At 41.2% G+C, this 16,339-nt stretch overlaps 1 protein-coding gene across 2 annotated transcripts in view; it reads right to left on the reverse strand.

The window, feature by feature from the left end:
* Positions 1–2,267: 2,267 nt before the first annotated feature.
* Positions 2,268–16,339, reverse strand: part of LOC109985087 (kelch domain-containing protein 8B) — a 163,102-nt gene continuing 149,030 nt past the window's right edge. For both annotated transcript variants that reach the window (XM_020635332.3, XM_065961219.1), the window contains 2 exons: positions 11,046–11,147; positions 2,268–3,005 (listed from right to left, as the gene is read on the reverse strand). In XM_020635332.3, the coding sequence (XP_020490988.1) occupies positions 2,809–3,005; positions 11,046–11,147 (299 nt within the window). In that variant the 3' untranslated portion in view covers positions 2,268–2,808. The remainder of the gene's footprint in view (positions 3,006–11,045; positions 11,148–16,339) is intronic.

The raw sequence follows: 16,339 nt of genomic DNA on the forward strand, positions 1-16,339 counted from the left end.
GGGTCTTCTCTCGGCACTGCTGAGGTATTCATGTGTGTCTGTGTGTGCATGCATACATTTATGTATGTGTAGGGTGTGTGGGTTGTAAATAACACAATTAGATTCACACAGGGAGGCACCAGAAATAACAAACTGTCAACTGGCATCTCATCTGAGCTCATAACTTCAGAGCTCTCCGCACAGCGATGGGTGCCTGCCTCTGTTAACAGGGCCCTGCCAGTGTGTGTGCAGAGCAGAAAATAAAAGACGCGGGGCAATGCAGAGGGAAGAGGTGTGCCTGCATGTGTGTTAGACACGAGGCTTCTTTGGGGCCAGAGATAGCTCTCTTTGCTCACACGGTACTTATCTGTGTCTCTGAGTTATCCACAGACTTTTTCTCTCTCCGCTCTCTTTATGTATAAATACACAAGTCTCTACAGAGTTTCCTATGTTTGGAGACAAAGTTTAAATTCCATTAGCTCTGTGATTTTCATGCAACTGCAACATTTATTCTGATATTTCAAATCGTTTAGATGTAGCTGATGCACCATGGAATAAGGTTGCTGAGTTGACGTATATCATTATATTCTTCAGGCAGTAAGGAAGAGGAATAGAGATATGTAAGCTCATGGTACCCTAACCTCCTAATATTGTTAAAGGAGCAATATGTAAGATATCTCCTGAATAAAATGATAAAGTGACCTTAATATATCCTCAGACATTAAGGAAACATGCTATGTTGAAGTTCTGGTTTCTCTGTCAACAATGCAGCAGCCAGTATGTCCTCCTTCTAAGTTTGGATTCTGGTGTGGAATGGTCAGTATTTGTTTTGATCAGGTAGGCGGTTTTAAGGCAGCCCCACACAGCCGCTCAGGACGCCCCGTGGTTTGCCAGGCAAACAGCAAACCAACAGGTGTTGCAGCAATGGAAGCGGGCAAGCGAACTGGTTCAGATATAAGTGATTCTACCCGAGCTAAAAAGCCTCTGCATTTTTCTAATACGCTCCACGAGGAGAAACGTGCTCAAACTAGGATCAATATTGGAGATGCTTTTGAAAAATGGAGCGACGTTAGAGCGCAGAAAGGTTTCTTGATCGATGCAGAGCTGTTTAAACACTGAAGCTTCTGTGTCCGCTATATGGCAACCTGCGTGCACATCTACTCTAGACAGCACTCTCAAATGTTTTGAATTTGGACTGCAGTACCCATTTTCAGCGCTAGCTGTCAGAGTAACATATTGCTCCTTTAATGTCAGGTAAGTGCATTTACCACTATCTAACTTGCTGAGGCAAAATTAATTGTTTTATAGAATATTAATATTGAATTTAGGGCCTGATAAATCACTCTTGAGCGCATGTTCCAATATGTATCCAATATGGCAGGATAAGAGAGACAGCAGGGACAGCATTTTAAACAAACACACAGCACAGGCTAACTCTTTTGTTTCCTTGCAAACCTCTTCTGCTCCTCACAGGTCACTGAATCTGTCACACATCATCTTTTCTCCCTGTAACACGTGTTCACAAAGCTTCACCTCACCTTAAACAAACTAGATCACTAACTGCAGTTTTACATTTTAAAATGATTCTTAGTAGACATTTAATCAAATAGGCAACACAACGATCCAGCATTATGCAAATATGCAGCATGATCATTTGAGCCTACACCAAACTGAGGTTGAGAACCTTTTTATCACTCAGATAATATTTTCCTGAGACAATCAGCATATCTGAATTCATTTCAGTGAAAACTTGAATAACTGTTTTTTTTTGTCTTCAAGGCAAATTGAACAGAGAAACACAATTGCTTCAAATTGTTACTGATGTATCATAATCTCCAGATGCTCCTCCTATCATCATCAGACTAGCACTGAGCTGAGGTAAAAAAAAAAAAAAAAAACAGCCGTCAATCATAAAACTCAAGAGGAATATGACGTGTCAGGAATGTGATGTTTAGATTATCATTTGTCTGTCTGGATGCTTCAGTTCAGCAGGTATGAGTTAGTCTGCATTCACTGCACGAGTGACTGCATCGCTGTGCTGCGGGGTAAAGCACTGTTTAGGGATTAACTGTTGTGCTGCTGAAGTTGTCGCACAGGTGGATAAATGTACAGCATGTGAAGTTGAAGACAAGTTCAACCACAGTCAACTATTCTCCATCTACAAATAAAGGAAATGCCAAGAAGTCGCTTCAGTTGCTTGCAGTGTTAATGTATGAATGTGTCACTGTTGTTGACACTATAGCTGTTGATAGCAGTGCTAAACCTCACGTATACAACACTGCAAGAGTTGTTTGTAAAGTCATAGAAAAATGTCCAGGCTTTCTGTCGCAGCAGGCTGCGTTTGAGATTCAGATATGGCCCTATGTTCCTTTATTATCCAGAAAAGTACCCTGCTTTTATACTGAAAAATGCTCAACAGTTCAAAGGCGTGTTGTTTCTTCAGACACTGTGTGTGTACGTGCGTCTGTTTTTTTTTGCTCATTATTTTGACTTCCTATGTTTTCCCCAGTGTAGAAAAGCTTGTCAGTTTTTCGTCCTTGCCAGTTGCAGCAGTCGGCTTGTAAGTCCTTCATCCTGAATCCGTCTCTGTCACAAACTGTCTCTGCGGCCTCTGGTCTGTAAAATGCTTGTTGAATGTGAAAAAAATTGTTTCTTACATCCCAGTGCAAGAGAGGAGTCCTTCAGTTGGACAGAAAAGGTAGAAAAGTATTTAAGTGCCAGCTGTGGAATCCAATTCATGTGATTCTTTCCTGTTTCTGCACATACGTGGATAAAAATATCACTGCTGTTTTGCATTTATTCCTGTGTGTAATCGTGTGTGTGCATGTGTCACACTGTTTCTGGTAAACACAGGGCTTCCACAGCGTTACTGGGTCCCTGGGCGACCCCGCCGATCACAAAGAGCATGCTGTTAGTCTGCAAAAGGGCAGAGGAGCAGCGTGCAGTGGGCATGGGTGCCACATACTCCCAGCGCCGCTTCACCGGGTTGTAGCTCTCCACTGTGCCCAGCGGCGCCGGTTCATTACCTGCAAGATAAAAGAAACATGTTTTAAAAATCAGCACTACCCAGGTCTTTCATTTAGTGTGGAAAACAAAAGAGTGAATACAGATTTAAAGCTTGTATTACTTATGTTGCTTTCTGTTCCTACGGAAGCACTTAAGGGCCATAAAGATCTGATCTTTAAACCACTGAACACTCATTTGTGGTTTCTAATTGAATATGTTATATTCTCATTTGGAAACGGTCAGAGTACAGCACTGACATCCTGAATGTTTAAGTTTCACGTCACTTACAGTTTAGCAAGGCCAACTTGCAAACAGTTTTTTTTATAGGGCTGGAATTTTGAGACGTAAATTTTACCACCACAAATAAAGCAATTTTAATGTTTCTTTAGATTTATTTTCTTCAAAAGCTAATTAAAGGTGCACTATGGATTTTTGGTAGAGAAATGTGAAAGTTGGAAGTGTACAGATTCTGTGGTTTATGTTCATAACTCTATACTCAAAATGTCTTCAGAGGGAAATTTGGTCTCTGTAACACTGTTTGAAGATAAACTGCTACACGAGAAGTTATGGTGGGGGGCCCTCAACAGTGAAACCCTAACTCTCCTCGTAGCTTTTTATCTCCAGTGTTCAGGGACCCATTTTTTCCTTTGAATACAGTTTGTGTATTCAGTTCAGAAAATAAGAACTGTTTCACTTCTCCAACTTTCAAATTCCACTACCAAATCTACATAGTGCACCTTTACCAATTATATAAAACAAATTAATTACATTTTGTTAACCTTTAAAATGTCAAGGGGATTTTAAAATGTCAATGGGACTTATGAAGACCAGAATATTTAGTACATTTACAAAGTTAAATAATGTGAATTCAATACTATGCATTCACTTTTTCAAACATTGAGAATTCAATAGTGACTCCATATCTAGTTTTTAAGATGTAATACACATTTTTATGCCGTTCTATGTTTCCACAGTGGGCAGACGCATTAATGCTGACTCATCACATCTTTCAACAGTGACTTGACATTTAAAGGGTGAAACGTAAATAAGTGAATTAGGAATCAATGTTTCCTAATTCTTCCTCGTATTAACAATGGGGAGCACCAGTCGAAATATCACTCTTGACAGATGACGTCATAATATGCAGCACCAGTTTGACGACTACGGACAAAACATTAAATGACAGAATATTTGATCGATCTCATAGTGAAAACTGAAAGTTCTCCATCAGAAAGACACCAACACCGTATGTGGCATAGGATGAATATTTATTACAAAGAGATAATGAAGTCATTGGTGAATAAATGAGCATTAATAATGGTTACAGTAATAGAATCAGCTTATGGTGAAAAAAGAATTAATGGCAAATAACGTGAGATGATAAGAACGTGCGTGAGTGGAAAAAAGTGAGAGAATATGTGATGGTAAAATGACAGAGTTAACGTTAAGGAAGTCATTACTTCTGACGAACTGGAAGAAGTGAAATCAGGTGGTTAATTTCATGAGCTCAATCACATCATCCCTTTATCGCAGCAGCCACAGTTGGAATGTTCTTACTTGGAAACGTCTGGACAGGAAGTCTCTGGACGTGGCTTGCGGTGACCTGGCAGGCGGCTTGGTAGATCGAGTCGGGTTGTAGACTGAAAGCGATGGTTTTCTGGCCCAAAACCCATCTTAGTGGACTTGGTTGAAAGTCCAGAATCAGACCATTTCTAAGCGGTTGTAAGGCCGGAACTTGCGCTCAGATTTTCTGCCTCGAGGCTGATGGTGGAAGACGATCTTGGAGCTTGAAAAATAACTTCTTAAAATTGATTTAATCGGCCAATGTAGGAAAACTCAAAAAGCACTTTGATGGTTAAAGTACAAGATTAAAAGAGGATATGGTTTAAACTGAGAGAAAAAATGGACTGATACGAACTGCAGGATTTTGAACTCCTGCATCGGCTTAATTTTTCAGTAATGGAGGTTGCCGCTTGGTAAAAACAGAAAGGTAAAAGCCAAACCCTAGGAATCAGAAAAAAGTCCTAAGGTAGAGCGAAAATTGTATTTGGGATTGTGAGGTAGTCAGAAATCTGACACCAGAACAATGCAAGGTAGCTGTCTGCTAGAACTTGAAACATGTTCTCTTCCTTTTTTTTTGGTGGTGGTGGAAGTGGGGAGTCATGATGTTTACATCTATTTCAAACTTGTCCTGCTAGCCAAGGTTGATTGGGGTGCTGGTTGGCCTAGCAGGAAAGTCACGCCCCATGTACAGATGCTATAGTCCTTCGAACAGGAGGGTCCTGGTTGAAGTCCAACCTGTGGCTCCTTTCCTGCATGCCATCCCCCACTCTCTCTCCTGATAAGGGTTTTAGTACCTCAGTGTGATTGTAGCAATCTGTAAAAGCTGTTGTCTTATTCTGTTCTACCCTCAGTTAACAGTGCAGTCACTATTACTGCCAATGACCTGCTTCCACGTCTGATAAAGTACAAATTGTACAGTAATGTGTTTTTCTTTAAACCCCTCTGGGTGAGGAGTGCAGTTAAATTTTAAATGTGTCAATTCACTCTCGCTGTCAGATGAAAAGCTATTCTTCATTTAGCATTAACATTTAGAAAGGAAAATAACAAAACAGAGAACATCAAATGCAAATGTGTTAGGGTATTCATTTTCAAATTTACTCCATTAAATATGGCTCCAGGAGGAAACCCAAGAAGTTTGTATCAAAATTAAAATAAGAGATTTCTGAGGGTTGCTGTGCTCTGCTTCTCCTCTCCCTGTTTCCTCTCTCTCCGCCCCTCTGTCTCCATCTTTTCACCTCAGGTGCAACGCTCACTGTCATCAGCCGGCACTAAGTTGTAGCCGTTTCCATGGAGACCCACATTCAAGCGAGTCACCAAATAATATGGTTTTGAGGATTGCATGCTGTGTGTGTGTGTGTGTGTGTGTATGTGTTTGTGTGCGGTCTAAGGAGGACTATTGTCATCATTTTGTTGGAAGAACAGTGGCAGCACCGAGACGGCCTTTTCAAAGCTGTTCAGACCGCAGCTCCTTTATCATCTTTTATGAAGACGCACATAGCAACAGCTGTGACTGCACAAATCTACACACATTTACACACACACACACACACCGAGCACACAAACACACTCTCTATGATGCTGTGGTTGCTCAAAGGCTTCCTGTTGCTGCTTTGATTCACGACCCACAGACGTCATGTCAATTCAACAGCCGCTCCTCTCCTCCTGTGTTCTGCTCCCCCCTCTCCTTTTGACCTCCCCTCTTCTCCTCTATCTTCATTAAGGTTTAATTCATTCCTGTCCTTTAAAAAAAATCCTAATTATTTATTATTATCATTCTTTTATTCCCCTAAGAATTCTTAGAAATGTCTCTACTATACTGCTCTTAACCCACACTCATCTGTCCTCCTTCTCTGTTCACCTCACCGTTTCATCCCCTGGTCTCCTCACTCAGCCTCCTCCTCTCAACCCTCCCGCTCTCGTTTTAGATCCTCTTTTTTCTCGTTTGATGCCTCTCTGCCTCAAACTGTCTCCCTTTCTACTGCCTCTGTCACCCCTCCAATTCTGATTGCTGTTGTATTGTTCTTTGCCTCTTCTGTTGTTTTCCCACCTCGTTCAAACAGTTTGCTTTTATGCACACACTAGGGCACACAATACATACATCAGAGCACCTAAAGTCCAGCAGTTTTAACCTTTTTTTACTTTGGGCCACACACCGGAACCGGAGAAGATGTTTCACAAGAAGAAAATATTGTTTAATAGATCAGTATCAGCTATATAGAGTACACATAGTCGGTTTGAATCCTTTGTTCCATCTTTTACCCAAGACGCTTTAATGCAACAACTTTTGTTGTGCCTTGTTGTAAAGTGCAGCCGACTAAAACCATCATACTTTAATTTCTCCTCCAATTTGTGTGTTTTAAAAGCAGAGAAGGAGCCTCGCCTGTGGCAAAACCCTACAATTTGAATCTACAGAATGCATTACAGGAGTGTTTTTTAGGTTGTTCAGTGAGGTTTTTTGTTGATGTTTGATGCTCATGATCAAAAAAACAGTGTACGTGTAACAACTGACTCGGTCCAACTTGATCTAAACTTTCACGATGCCTTATCATATTAAGAACTTAATTCACTGAGGAGTACCTCTGGGTAAATTAAAAACTTCCTGAAAACTACAGGAAGTTTTCAGGAGTTTTGTGCTAGTTTAAAATCACTTAAATATATAACAAAAGAAATGTACACCAGTAAAATGTGTTCTTGTGAGGCATACTAATAAACCATGCATGCTTTTTATTTATTTTCATTTTCAGCAGAATGATTGAACCAGCGAAAGAAGCTCTTCTAGTCTTCTGACTACTCAAAGTGCTTTTACATTGCAGGTCACTATACCTTTCATACCCACTCACACACTGATGGCAGAGGCTGCTTTGTAAAGGGACCATCAGTATTAACTCAGCCATCCAAACACATGTATACACAGCCGCTGTTGAAGCAGCTGGAGCAACTCTTTTAGTGTCTTGCCCAAGGAAACATCGGACATGTGGCTGCAGGAGCGAGGGATCTAATCCCCAACCTTCTGACTGAGAGATGACCGACTCTACCAACTAAGCCGAATAAACGTGTTGTCCAACAGAATCAGTGAGATGCTACATTTGCAGAGTGCAGCTAGATTACTTACTTTAAACTAAGTGATTTCAATTATGTTAATTCCATGTTTAGCTCAACTGTCCGCTTAACCCTTCATCCTAACCTGTACAGTATTTATAAGCACACACATACAGTATTACTGCATTCTACATGCTCCTATTTCTCAAGTCAAAAGGCATATTGTTGGAATGGTGCCATAAACAAGCTATGACTCACAAACACAAAATATCCTCACGGATTAGTTGGTGAGCCAGACTCACAGCTGACATTCACACAGAGAGAAAAAAATATAACATAGTGGTGTACCTCTCGCTCTCCCTCTCTCTGCCAGCTTCATGTTAGCAATCACACAAGCACACACATCCATTTCAACACGTCCATTTCATTCTTCCTTCTCACTTAATCCTCACTTTTCTCTCTTTTCCTGTGGCCCATTGAAGTCCAACCATTTACCTCCCCACAACAAGATTGGTGTTTTTCTCTCTCTCTCTTTGTATCACATACCCTCAAACACACAAACACACACAGTTTGACCAGATATCAGGCCACACTTTGGGCTGTCACTGTGCAACCGATGAAGAAGAAAAATGTAATGTTTCTTTTTTTTTTTAAACATTTCAAATATGTAAATACATTTAAAACGGCCTCATTCAAGATTAAGATTAAGATTTACTTTATTGATCCTGCAAGGGGAAATTCTGTTTTTTCATTCAGAGGCGTCTATCACCGGAGCAAGGCCAAAGAACACAGGTGTCTAACAACCTATCCACGCTTTAAGACAAATGCTTCTGGATGTTAAATCAGAGAGTTGAGACATTACCAAAGCTAAAACATTTGTGAGGCTTAAAGAGCGCATATGCAGTAGTACTGCATCATTTTGTTTTCCTCTTTTTTTGTCTTTTGTTTTCACTACAGGCTGTACCTACAATCGCTAAATAACACAACATTTTGCCAACTAACATGCGCTACTGTCTATTCTAAATCAATTAGAAAAACCTTGAATAATGCAGCTGGGACTCTTTGATGCTTTTTTCCAGGTGAACCAAACTTGTACAGGACCCCAATATCAAGGCACAAACTAAACCTGACCTCTGTCTGTCAACCCCGCCGAGTGCTGCGTACTGCTAGCTACACCAGATGGCCTGGATTGTTCTCATTTTGTTGTCAATAGCCCATATGCTCTGAGATTGTAACAGGTCACATACATTTTCTTCTGTGCGTACATGCCCAAACAGTTTCAAAATGACATTAAAACACTAACATTATTTATGGGAAGGAATATTGTTTTTGTCAACACATGTACAGGTTGAACTGTTGGGCTCAAATCTGACGCATTTTCTTTTTCCATACTGAAAAGAATAAAAACATTACCTTTTCAGATTCATTATATGCTGACAAATGTTTTGACAAATGAAATTGCGCAGACATACCACTTCAAAGAGCCCATCAGACTGTTTGAAAAGAGACAGACAGAAACGTGATGCAACCAGCCAGGAAACAAATACAGTCATGCGCATGTATCAGTTAGCTTGGCACAATTATTATGTGGGAATTGATGTGGATGTGGGAATATCTTTTTTTTGGCCTTTAACCGAATCCCGCATTGAGTTGACTATGATTCATTTAAAAGCATGACAGAGCCAGAAGTAGGCTGTGTCATCACTCTTTGATTAAAGCTTGCAAAAAAAAAACCTCAGAGTCAAAGAAAGTGATGGCAAACTAACAGTAGTGATGAGCAGTGTAGTGACAGAACATATTAGTGAGGGAATAGGGGAGTCTCACTGTACTGTTACAGTTGATGAAAAGTAAGGCCCAACAGGCAGGGAGAATATTTTCACCATGATATGATTTGTGGAGGAAATTCTAAATTAAAAGAGCAGTGTGTAAAAATGACTACAGAAGACACATTTCACAGGATGATTTGGGTAGGTAGGCAAACTTCCTTATTTTAAAAATGTCCACCATCTTTCATCTGTAACTGTCTGTAAATGCTTTAAAGGAAGAATATGTCACATTTACACATAAATATAACGGAAATCAAGTGTAGCCGAGGTAAATGTCTCTCTTAGTCATGATTGTCTAATGAGAGAGAAGCGTGAGTCCCACTGGCTGTGTTGTTATCATAGCCGTGTTTACATCAGGTTAACATGGACAGGACGGCCAACTCCGCCCCTTGCATATTAAAGCTGTTTTAGTCAAAGACTAGACAAAATAAGAATAACATACTTGCTGCTTATTTGGATGTCAAATAAGAGTTTTTAATTCACGGTCACTCCGTATTAATTTATGTGCAATGTGAAGCTAAGAGCTAACTAAAATGTGTTAACATCATCCTGCTAACACAACAATGCAGGCCACAGGCAACTGCAGCTTGAGCCAAGGACTGTTTTATCTGCCGCTTGTGCTCAACTCCTCTGTTCAAACTCGTGTGGAGGGGGGTTTGGAGTTGTGTCACTGGAGGAGAGGGGAGGCTTTTAGTATGGCAGGGGTGCAGCCAAACAGCAGTTTGTTTTGGTTTCATGCACTGGATCAAAAATTTGCACATTCTTAAAAGAAGACAGCAGTCATAACTCACTATGCACTAAATGTCTACTGAAAGAATGATGGACTGATGGACGGACACTTGTTCACTGCAGGCTGCACACAGACTGACGGCAGCAGAACAAATGCAGTTTATAGCTTCTGTTTACGGCTGTACAATAATTTCCATTTATACGACACGGCCTAGAGCTATCTTTGCATGGTATATTTATCTTCACTTTATAGTTCTAGGTTTGAGTGTATGTAATATGTAGCGCTGCGTGTGTGATCTTGCTGATGCATGCAGAAGTGCAAAGAAAGTCAATATCTCATAACAAGCATGTTATCAGGAGCAACTGTGGCCCTCTGATTGATTTGTAACATCGCAGTCTCTCTTCACACTTTATTTACTTTAACAAATGTAGCTCAGTCAAGGAGAAAATTGAAAGTTAATGGGAAATTAACTCTGTGTCCTGTGTATGTGTGTGAACATTTAAAATGTGCGCGCACAGTGTTTGATAAATAAGAGCTGTGGTGTTTTATCTGCTGTTAGCGATGCAGTCTGCACTGACGCTGGTTAGGGAAGCTTTATATTATGAGTTGAAGTAAATTGATGGTAATGGGTTTAGTCACAGTTTAACACTGATCAGGTTATTAGTGGATGCTCTCAGAGAGGTGTAAATCATTACAACTCCTGCAAGGTATGTCTTATAGCACAAAGATGTGCCTTAAACCTTGAAGGACCGAAGCACCTCTCACAGGATTGCATGGGTTGTCTGTCTCTCACTGGTTCCTTTATTCTCGGGCAAAAGCACAGCCCTGCTTTTAACTGACACAAAAGAAACCAATCAACAAAAAGAAGAAAAATGGGGAGGTAAAAGAATAGAGGTGCTGACCTAGACCTCCAGCTGCGATTACTCTTCCTCCCAGGCAGCCTGCCACAAAGTCGGCCCTCTTCTCCCTCATCCTGGACGTCCGGGTGGGTTTGATCCAAATACCTGCAAAAAGAAGGAAAGAATAAACGGTGAGTTATCTTGGATCAGGTCCTTTAGCCTGAACAGAGTAAGGAAAGCACGGCCAACAGCATGTGGACTGAACATGACAATGTTTCACACTTTTATCAGGTTCTGGAGCTAGCTGCAGCTAGATTCAGATCCTGGTGTTAGGTCTTAAGATCAGGTTCACTCTTTTGTTCACTCAGTAAACACTTGCTGTGGGCAGTTTCAAGTTCAAAAACAGTTTAATTTTTCCCCAGATAGACCTGGTTGTCCTGGGAATTGGCTTAGCTTAGCATAAGAGCTTGAAAACATGGTAAAACAGCTAGATAGGGGGGTGCTAGATAGACAAAGAATTATAAAAAAAAATAATAGAGGAATAGGTGTAGAAAACAATAATAATCAGAGAGATCTGTACTTGACAGCACAACAAGGTCTGCCTCAGGGGCTCTCGCACTCCTCGCCTTTCTCCTCTTTCTTTCCCTTCTTTGGCATGAAACCCACAATGCATTAGCAGATTACATTACTGTATTTGAGACAGTGATATGAAGTGACACATCCCCTTTTTAACTCCTCCACTTCAGAAAACATCTAAGAGGGAGATGAGCTGCTAGGATCAAGTCTATGCAACACATTAATTCGCAAACACTGGAAATGTTAATGAATTCATAACAGGTTGAATTGACAGATATTTAGCACCCATCATCGTGCATCGTGATCCTTTGTTCTTTAAATTGCTGCAGTCATTTTGCTTTAATTGAAGTTTTGAACCCATGGATGAAAGGTGACTGTGAGCTCTTTGTTCAGTTCAAATGTAAGCTTGCTCGTCTGGTGCACACTGCCAAGAAGGTTATGGGAGGGACTGAAAATCTCTCACTACAGTCGATATATGAGCAATCTGTTCTCAAAGCACAGATAGTGTTGTCTGACCCGTCTCACATCCAACACTCTGAGTATGAGCGTTTACCATCTGGCAGACGATACAGAGTCCCCCAATGTAAACTGAACTGTTTTAAAAACTCTTTTTAGACCCACCTCGATCAAAATTCTAGTAATGTTTCTTAAGGCTTTATGGGTTGTGCAGTAGCATCAGGATGTTCTTATATGCTCTTAGCTTTTCCATCTCTTCTCTTTATGTTGCTTTATGCAGATCTTCATTCAATATGTGTTTGCAGGGATGTGCTTTTCTATCGATTGTGTTTGTTCCTATTGTTTTTGTGTATTGATTCTACTGTCTATTGAATGTTTGCAGCACATGGAGTCCAAGACAGATTTCCCCAAGGGGACAATAAGATAGAGGTTAGAGTCTCTGCGCATGCCCGGCCCGACGATGCCTGAAGCCGGTTCAGGCCGGGCAGGATACAGTTAATGAGAGAGGCCTATCTGGGACCAGAGAAGAATGAGCACGGGCTCGGGTCAGTTCATGATGGATTGGTTCGGCCTATCTATGCTCTTCTATAAGGTGTATCATGTTGTATCATATCGTACATGGTAAATCACGCGAAGAGAGTATTAAATATCTGACACCTAGCATGCTAGCACACACATAAAACAGAAGCACAGCTGTAATCCAGATTAAGGCACCTACTGTAAATTACACTTTATTTTAAGTTTCATTTTTGGGCTTTTTGTGCCATTAATGGAGAGATAGGACAGTGGATAGAGTCGGAAATCAGGGAGAGGGAGAGAGTGGGGAATGACATGCGGGAAAGGAGCCACAGGTGGGATCCGAACCCGGGCCGCCCGCTTGGAGGACCACAGCCTCCATACACAGGCCTTGCGCACTAACCACTAGGGCACCAGCGCCCACACTTAAGTAGCCATTGTGTCACTTTGTGTAAATGTATTCAGACACGCAAGACAAAGACAAAATTCTGCCTTGTGCATCCAAAAAGTGGACGAGTATTTTCTGTTCTGATCTATTTTTATAAACTGTGTAAAACACAGAAATCTGCTGACCTACAGTTACATGCATGAGCTGCAGGGCTTGCATCAGATTGTGGTAATATAACTTCATCAAAGGGCAGAGTTTACCCACTGATCCTCGCTCCAGCCCTCACATATTGTCAAAGATACAAATACAACTTAGTGAACCGATGGGCCTCAGGGTGGCTGTCTCACTCTCTCTGACAGGGTATAAAGTTAATCAGATGCTTCTCCCACACAGTAAGAGGAGCAGGAACAAACATCCCCTCTGGACAACTTCGAAAATCTCTTAAAGGAGGTGAGGGATGAAGTATCTGGTGACTAAATGGACATCCACTCAGCAATGGCAGGTATTGGAATTAATCAGTGGATACAGGGATAAGGGAACAAATGATGTGACAGGACAATAAGCTCCACATTGTCTCACAGGTGCAGGCTGCTAAATGGTCACCAGAGAGCAGTTATCTCACCTGACAGAAAAGTTTACTTCTGCTGCAGCAGCCCAAAGTCACCCAGCACGGGGGAAAACACTGCCAATTAAACTCTGCCAACCCCACCACAGAGTCCACAGAGAAGTACCATTACTGGAGCAATTTACCCCTTAAGAATGTAAAAGCCTTTTAGAAACAGTGCATGCATCTTAAAACTTCATGTGTATGCATCGTTGATAATTTTTTCAAACTGCTGTTAAAACTTGCCACGCATCACTGCCCAGGCCAGGGGAATAAAAAGAACCATTCATTTTGGTTTAAAAACACTGATATTCTCAGTAGTGGAAGTCAGCAAAAAAACTGAGAAAATAAAGGATAAGAAAATAAGCTCCAAGGAAACTGAAGAAGTAAAACAAGTTATGTTCAGAAACTAGAAACTTTTTGATTTGATCTGAAAATTTTGATTTCCTGCAGGCAAAGAAAAGGCAGAGGAAAGGGAGGGAGGCGTAGGAAAAGGGAGGGAGGTGGAGGGATAGCTTGGAGAAAACAAATATATATTGCAGAGCTCCCTTCATGCTGGCTGTGAGGAAGTAATAGAAGCTAAATGCTAATCTCCGAGCCACAGGAAGGTAAATCGGAGCCACCAGCAGCTCACTCATAGATTATTCTCAGTGCAACACATCAGCTATTCAGCTGTAGCAAATGGAAAGGCCAGATAAGACGCAAATATAGTGCCGATAAACGGGACGAGAGGAACAGAAGAGTTTAGCTTTCAAATAGGCGTGTAGGCTTGACGCTTTTGCTGCTTTCCTTCTTCTTCCTGAAGTCGTCCCTGGATCAATTTAGGAGAAATCACCATGACACTGTTGTTGTTGTCTCCTCTACCTCTGGATTCAGTTCAGTCTCAATACGTTCCTGATAATATGTGTTTGAGAGTGTGTGGGCTTATTTATCTCATTATACGTATCTATAACATGGCTTGGTTGAGTACCTGATTCTTGATGGTCAAGAAGTGCTTTCTCTACCGTCTGTTATTTCTGTACAGCAGACAAAGAACAGCAGATTTACTGCAGCAGAATATAGAAAAGGGAAGAAGGAAAGCGTAGAGCAAATCCAACATCTCAAAGACAAAGTGAACTTGAGGACAGAGAAGTCAACAAAACAGAAGAAGACGCACTAACAGATAAAAGGTATGGGCTACGACAGTGTTTGAAGACTGATGATAACATTGTCAGACTCTGAGAGTGATGGAGCAGAAACCCTGAATCAGGCACTGCAGAGATTCATGAAACCTATTCATCTTGTGTTTAAGCTTTCCACCTGAGTTTCAGTCGTGCATCCATAGTGCTTTTCCCGTGCGGGGTCACGGGAGGGGCTTAAGCCAATCCCAGATGAGATCCTGGTTAGCCCATACATCCAATGAAATGTCACCAGTCAATCACCGGGCTGACATCAGCTGTTTTTTTTTTTTTTACACATGAAAACTTCGAGAAAATTTCTGGAAAAATTCAAGACAGCCAGCAACTGAAGTCTTCCAAAGTTGTTAGTCACACAATGTCCCTCACAATGTAAAGTTTTCCCTGTGGGACAAGAGAGGGGGGCTGCGGTAGTAATGCTTAAATGTTATCCAACATGGAATCTGGTGCTCTAATTACATGGGTTTTTTTTGCCTTTATGTCAATGCTGTGTTATTGGATGTATTCACAGGACCAATGAAAGAGTTAAAAAGAACAAACTGGTCAGCAGAAATAAGTATCAAGCTGCTTCACAGCATGAACAATGATTGCATTGTACACTCACTGGCTGCAAAGTATACATGTCATTATGCCCATTAAGCCCATGCAGGAGATGTATTGATAAAGAGAACACTAACCACTGATACATCGTGCTGTCCCTGAGTAACATGTCAGAGGAAAAAGTCAGGACAAGAAAAGATGTTGGATTGGCTTCTTCTTTTGAAACCAGAGGCTCCCCATCGTATATTGAGTATTGAATTGTAACACATTCATAGGCTTATTTTAGCCACCTACAAAGTTCACTGTTACTATGGACAAGATCCCTACTCCCTAAAAGTAATAATTTATTATTCAAAAATGTTTTAAAATAACTTACCAATGAATATTGTCTGTCAAGTTATTCATTTCTTATGGAAGAGGACACAGATGAGCCTGTCAGGATGTTTTTAGCAATAATAACCTGCTTGTTGATCATTACTCTTTCCTTATATGTCTGCTTATTCTGAAACTGCAGCCATAACTTCCACATGAGATTGTGAGTGCATGTGTGTGTGTGTGTGTGTGTGTGTGGCCAAACAATGCCCTGTCACATATGTATTCTCACACATAACCTCTCACAAAGCTTGACAAGCAGAAAGCAACCAAGAGACATGAGTGAACGGTTCTCCCATACAGAAAGGGGAAGCTCCCGTGCAGCATCTTTCACCGCTGCTCCTGATCTTTTAGAGGACAAATGTTCCACTCTGAGGAGGGAGCGCAGCCATTTATCAGCACGAGTTATTAATACTGTTGCTCTAGCCAACGACACATTTTAGAGAATAAGGAATGAGCAGCCAATAAATTGACTTTGGTAATCGTTCTTCTTGCTTCTGTTTCACAAACTTACTGCCATGGCTGCACACACAGACAGACATGTGACACACACTCTGTTAGTGGTTGCCTATCAGACCGCCTGAGTTGAGTGACGTGTGGGGCAGATATGCGTCTGCTGGACTCAGCTGGAGGAGAGGAGAATGTGTTATTTAAAGCTCTGAATCAATCCTCTTCCTTCTCCTGTTTCGCACTCCTATACAGCAGCAGCCCTTCACTCTGTACCCATCAC

Source organism: Labrus bergylta, chromosome 12 (assembly GCF_963930695.1).
Source record: "Labrus bergylta chromosome 12, fLabBer1.1, whole genome shotgun sequence".
In the NCBI taxonomy this organism is placed as follows: domain Eukaryota; kingdom Metazoa; phylum Chordata; class Actinopteri; order Labriformes; family Labridae; genus Labrus; species Labrus bergylta.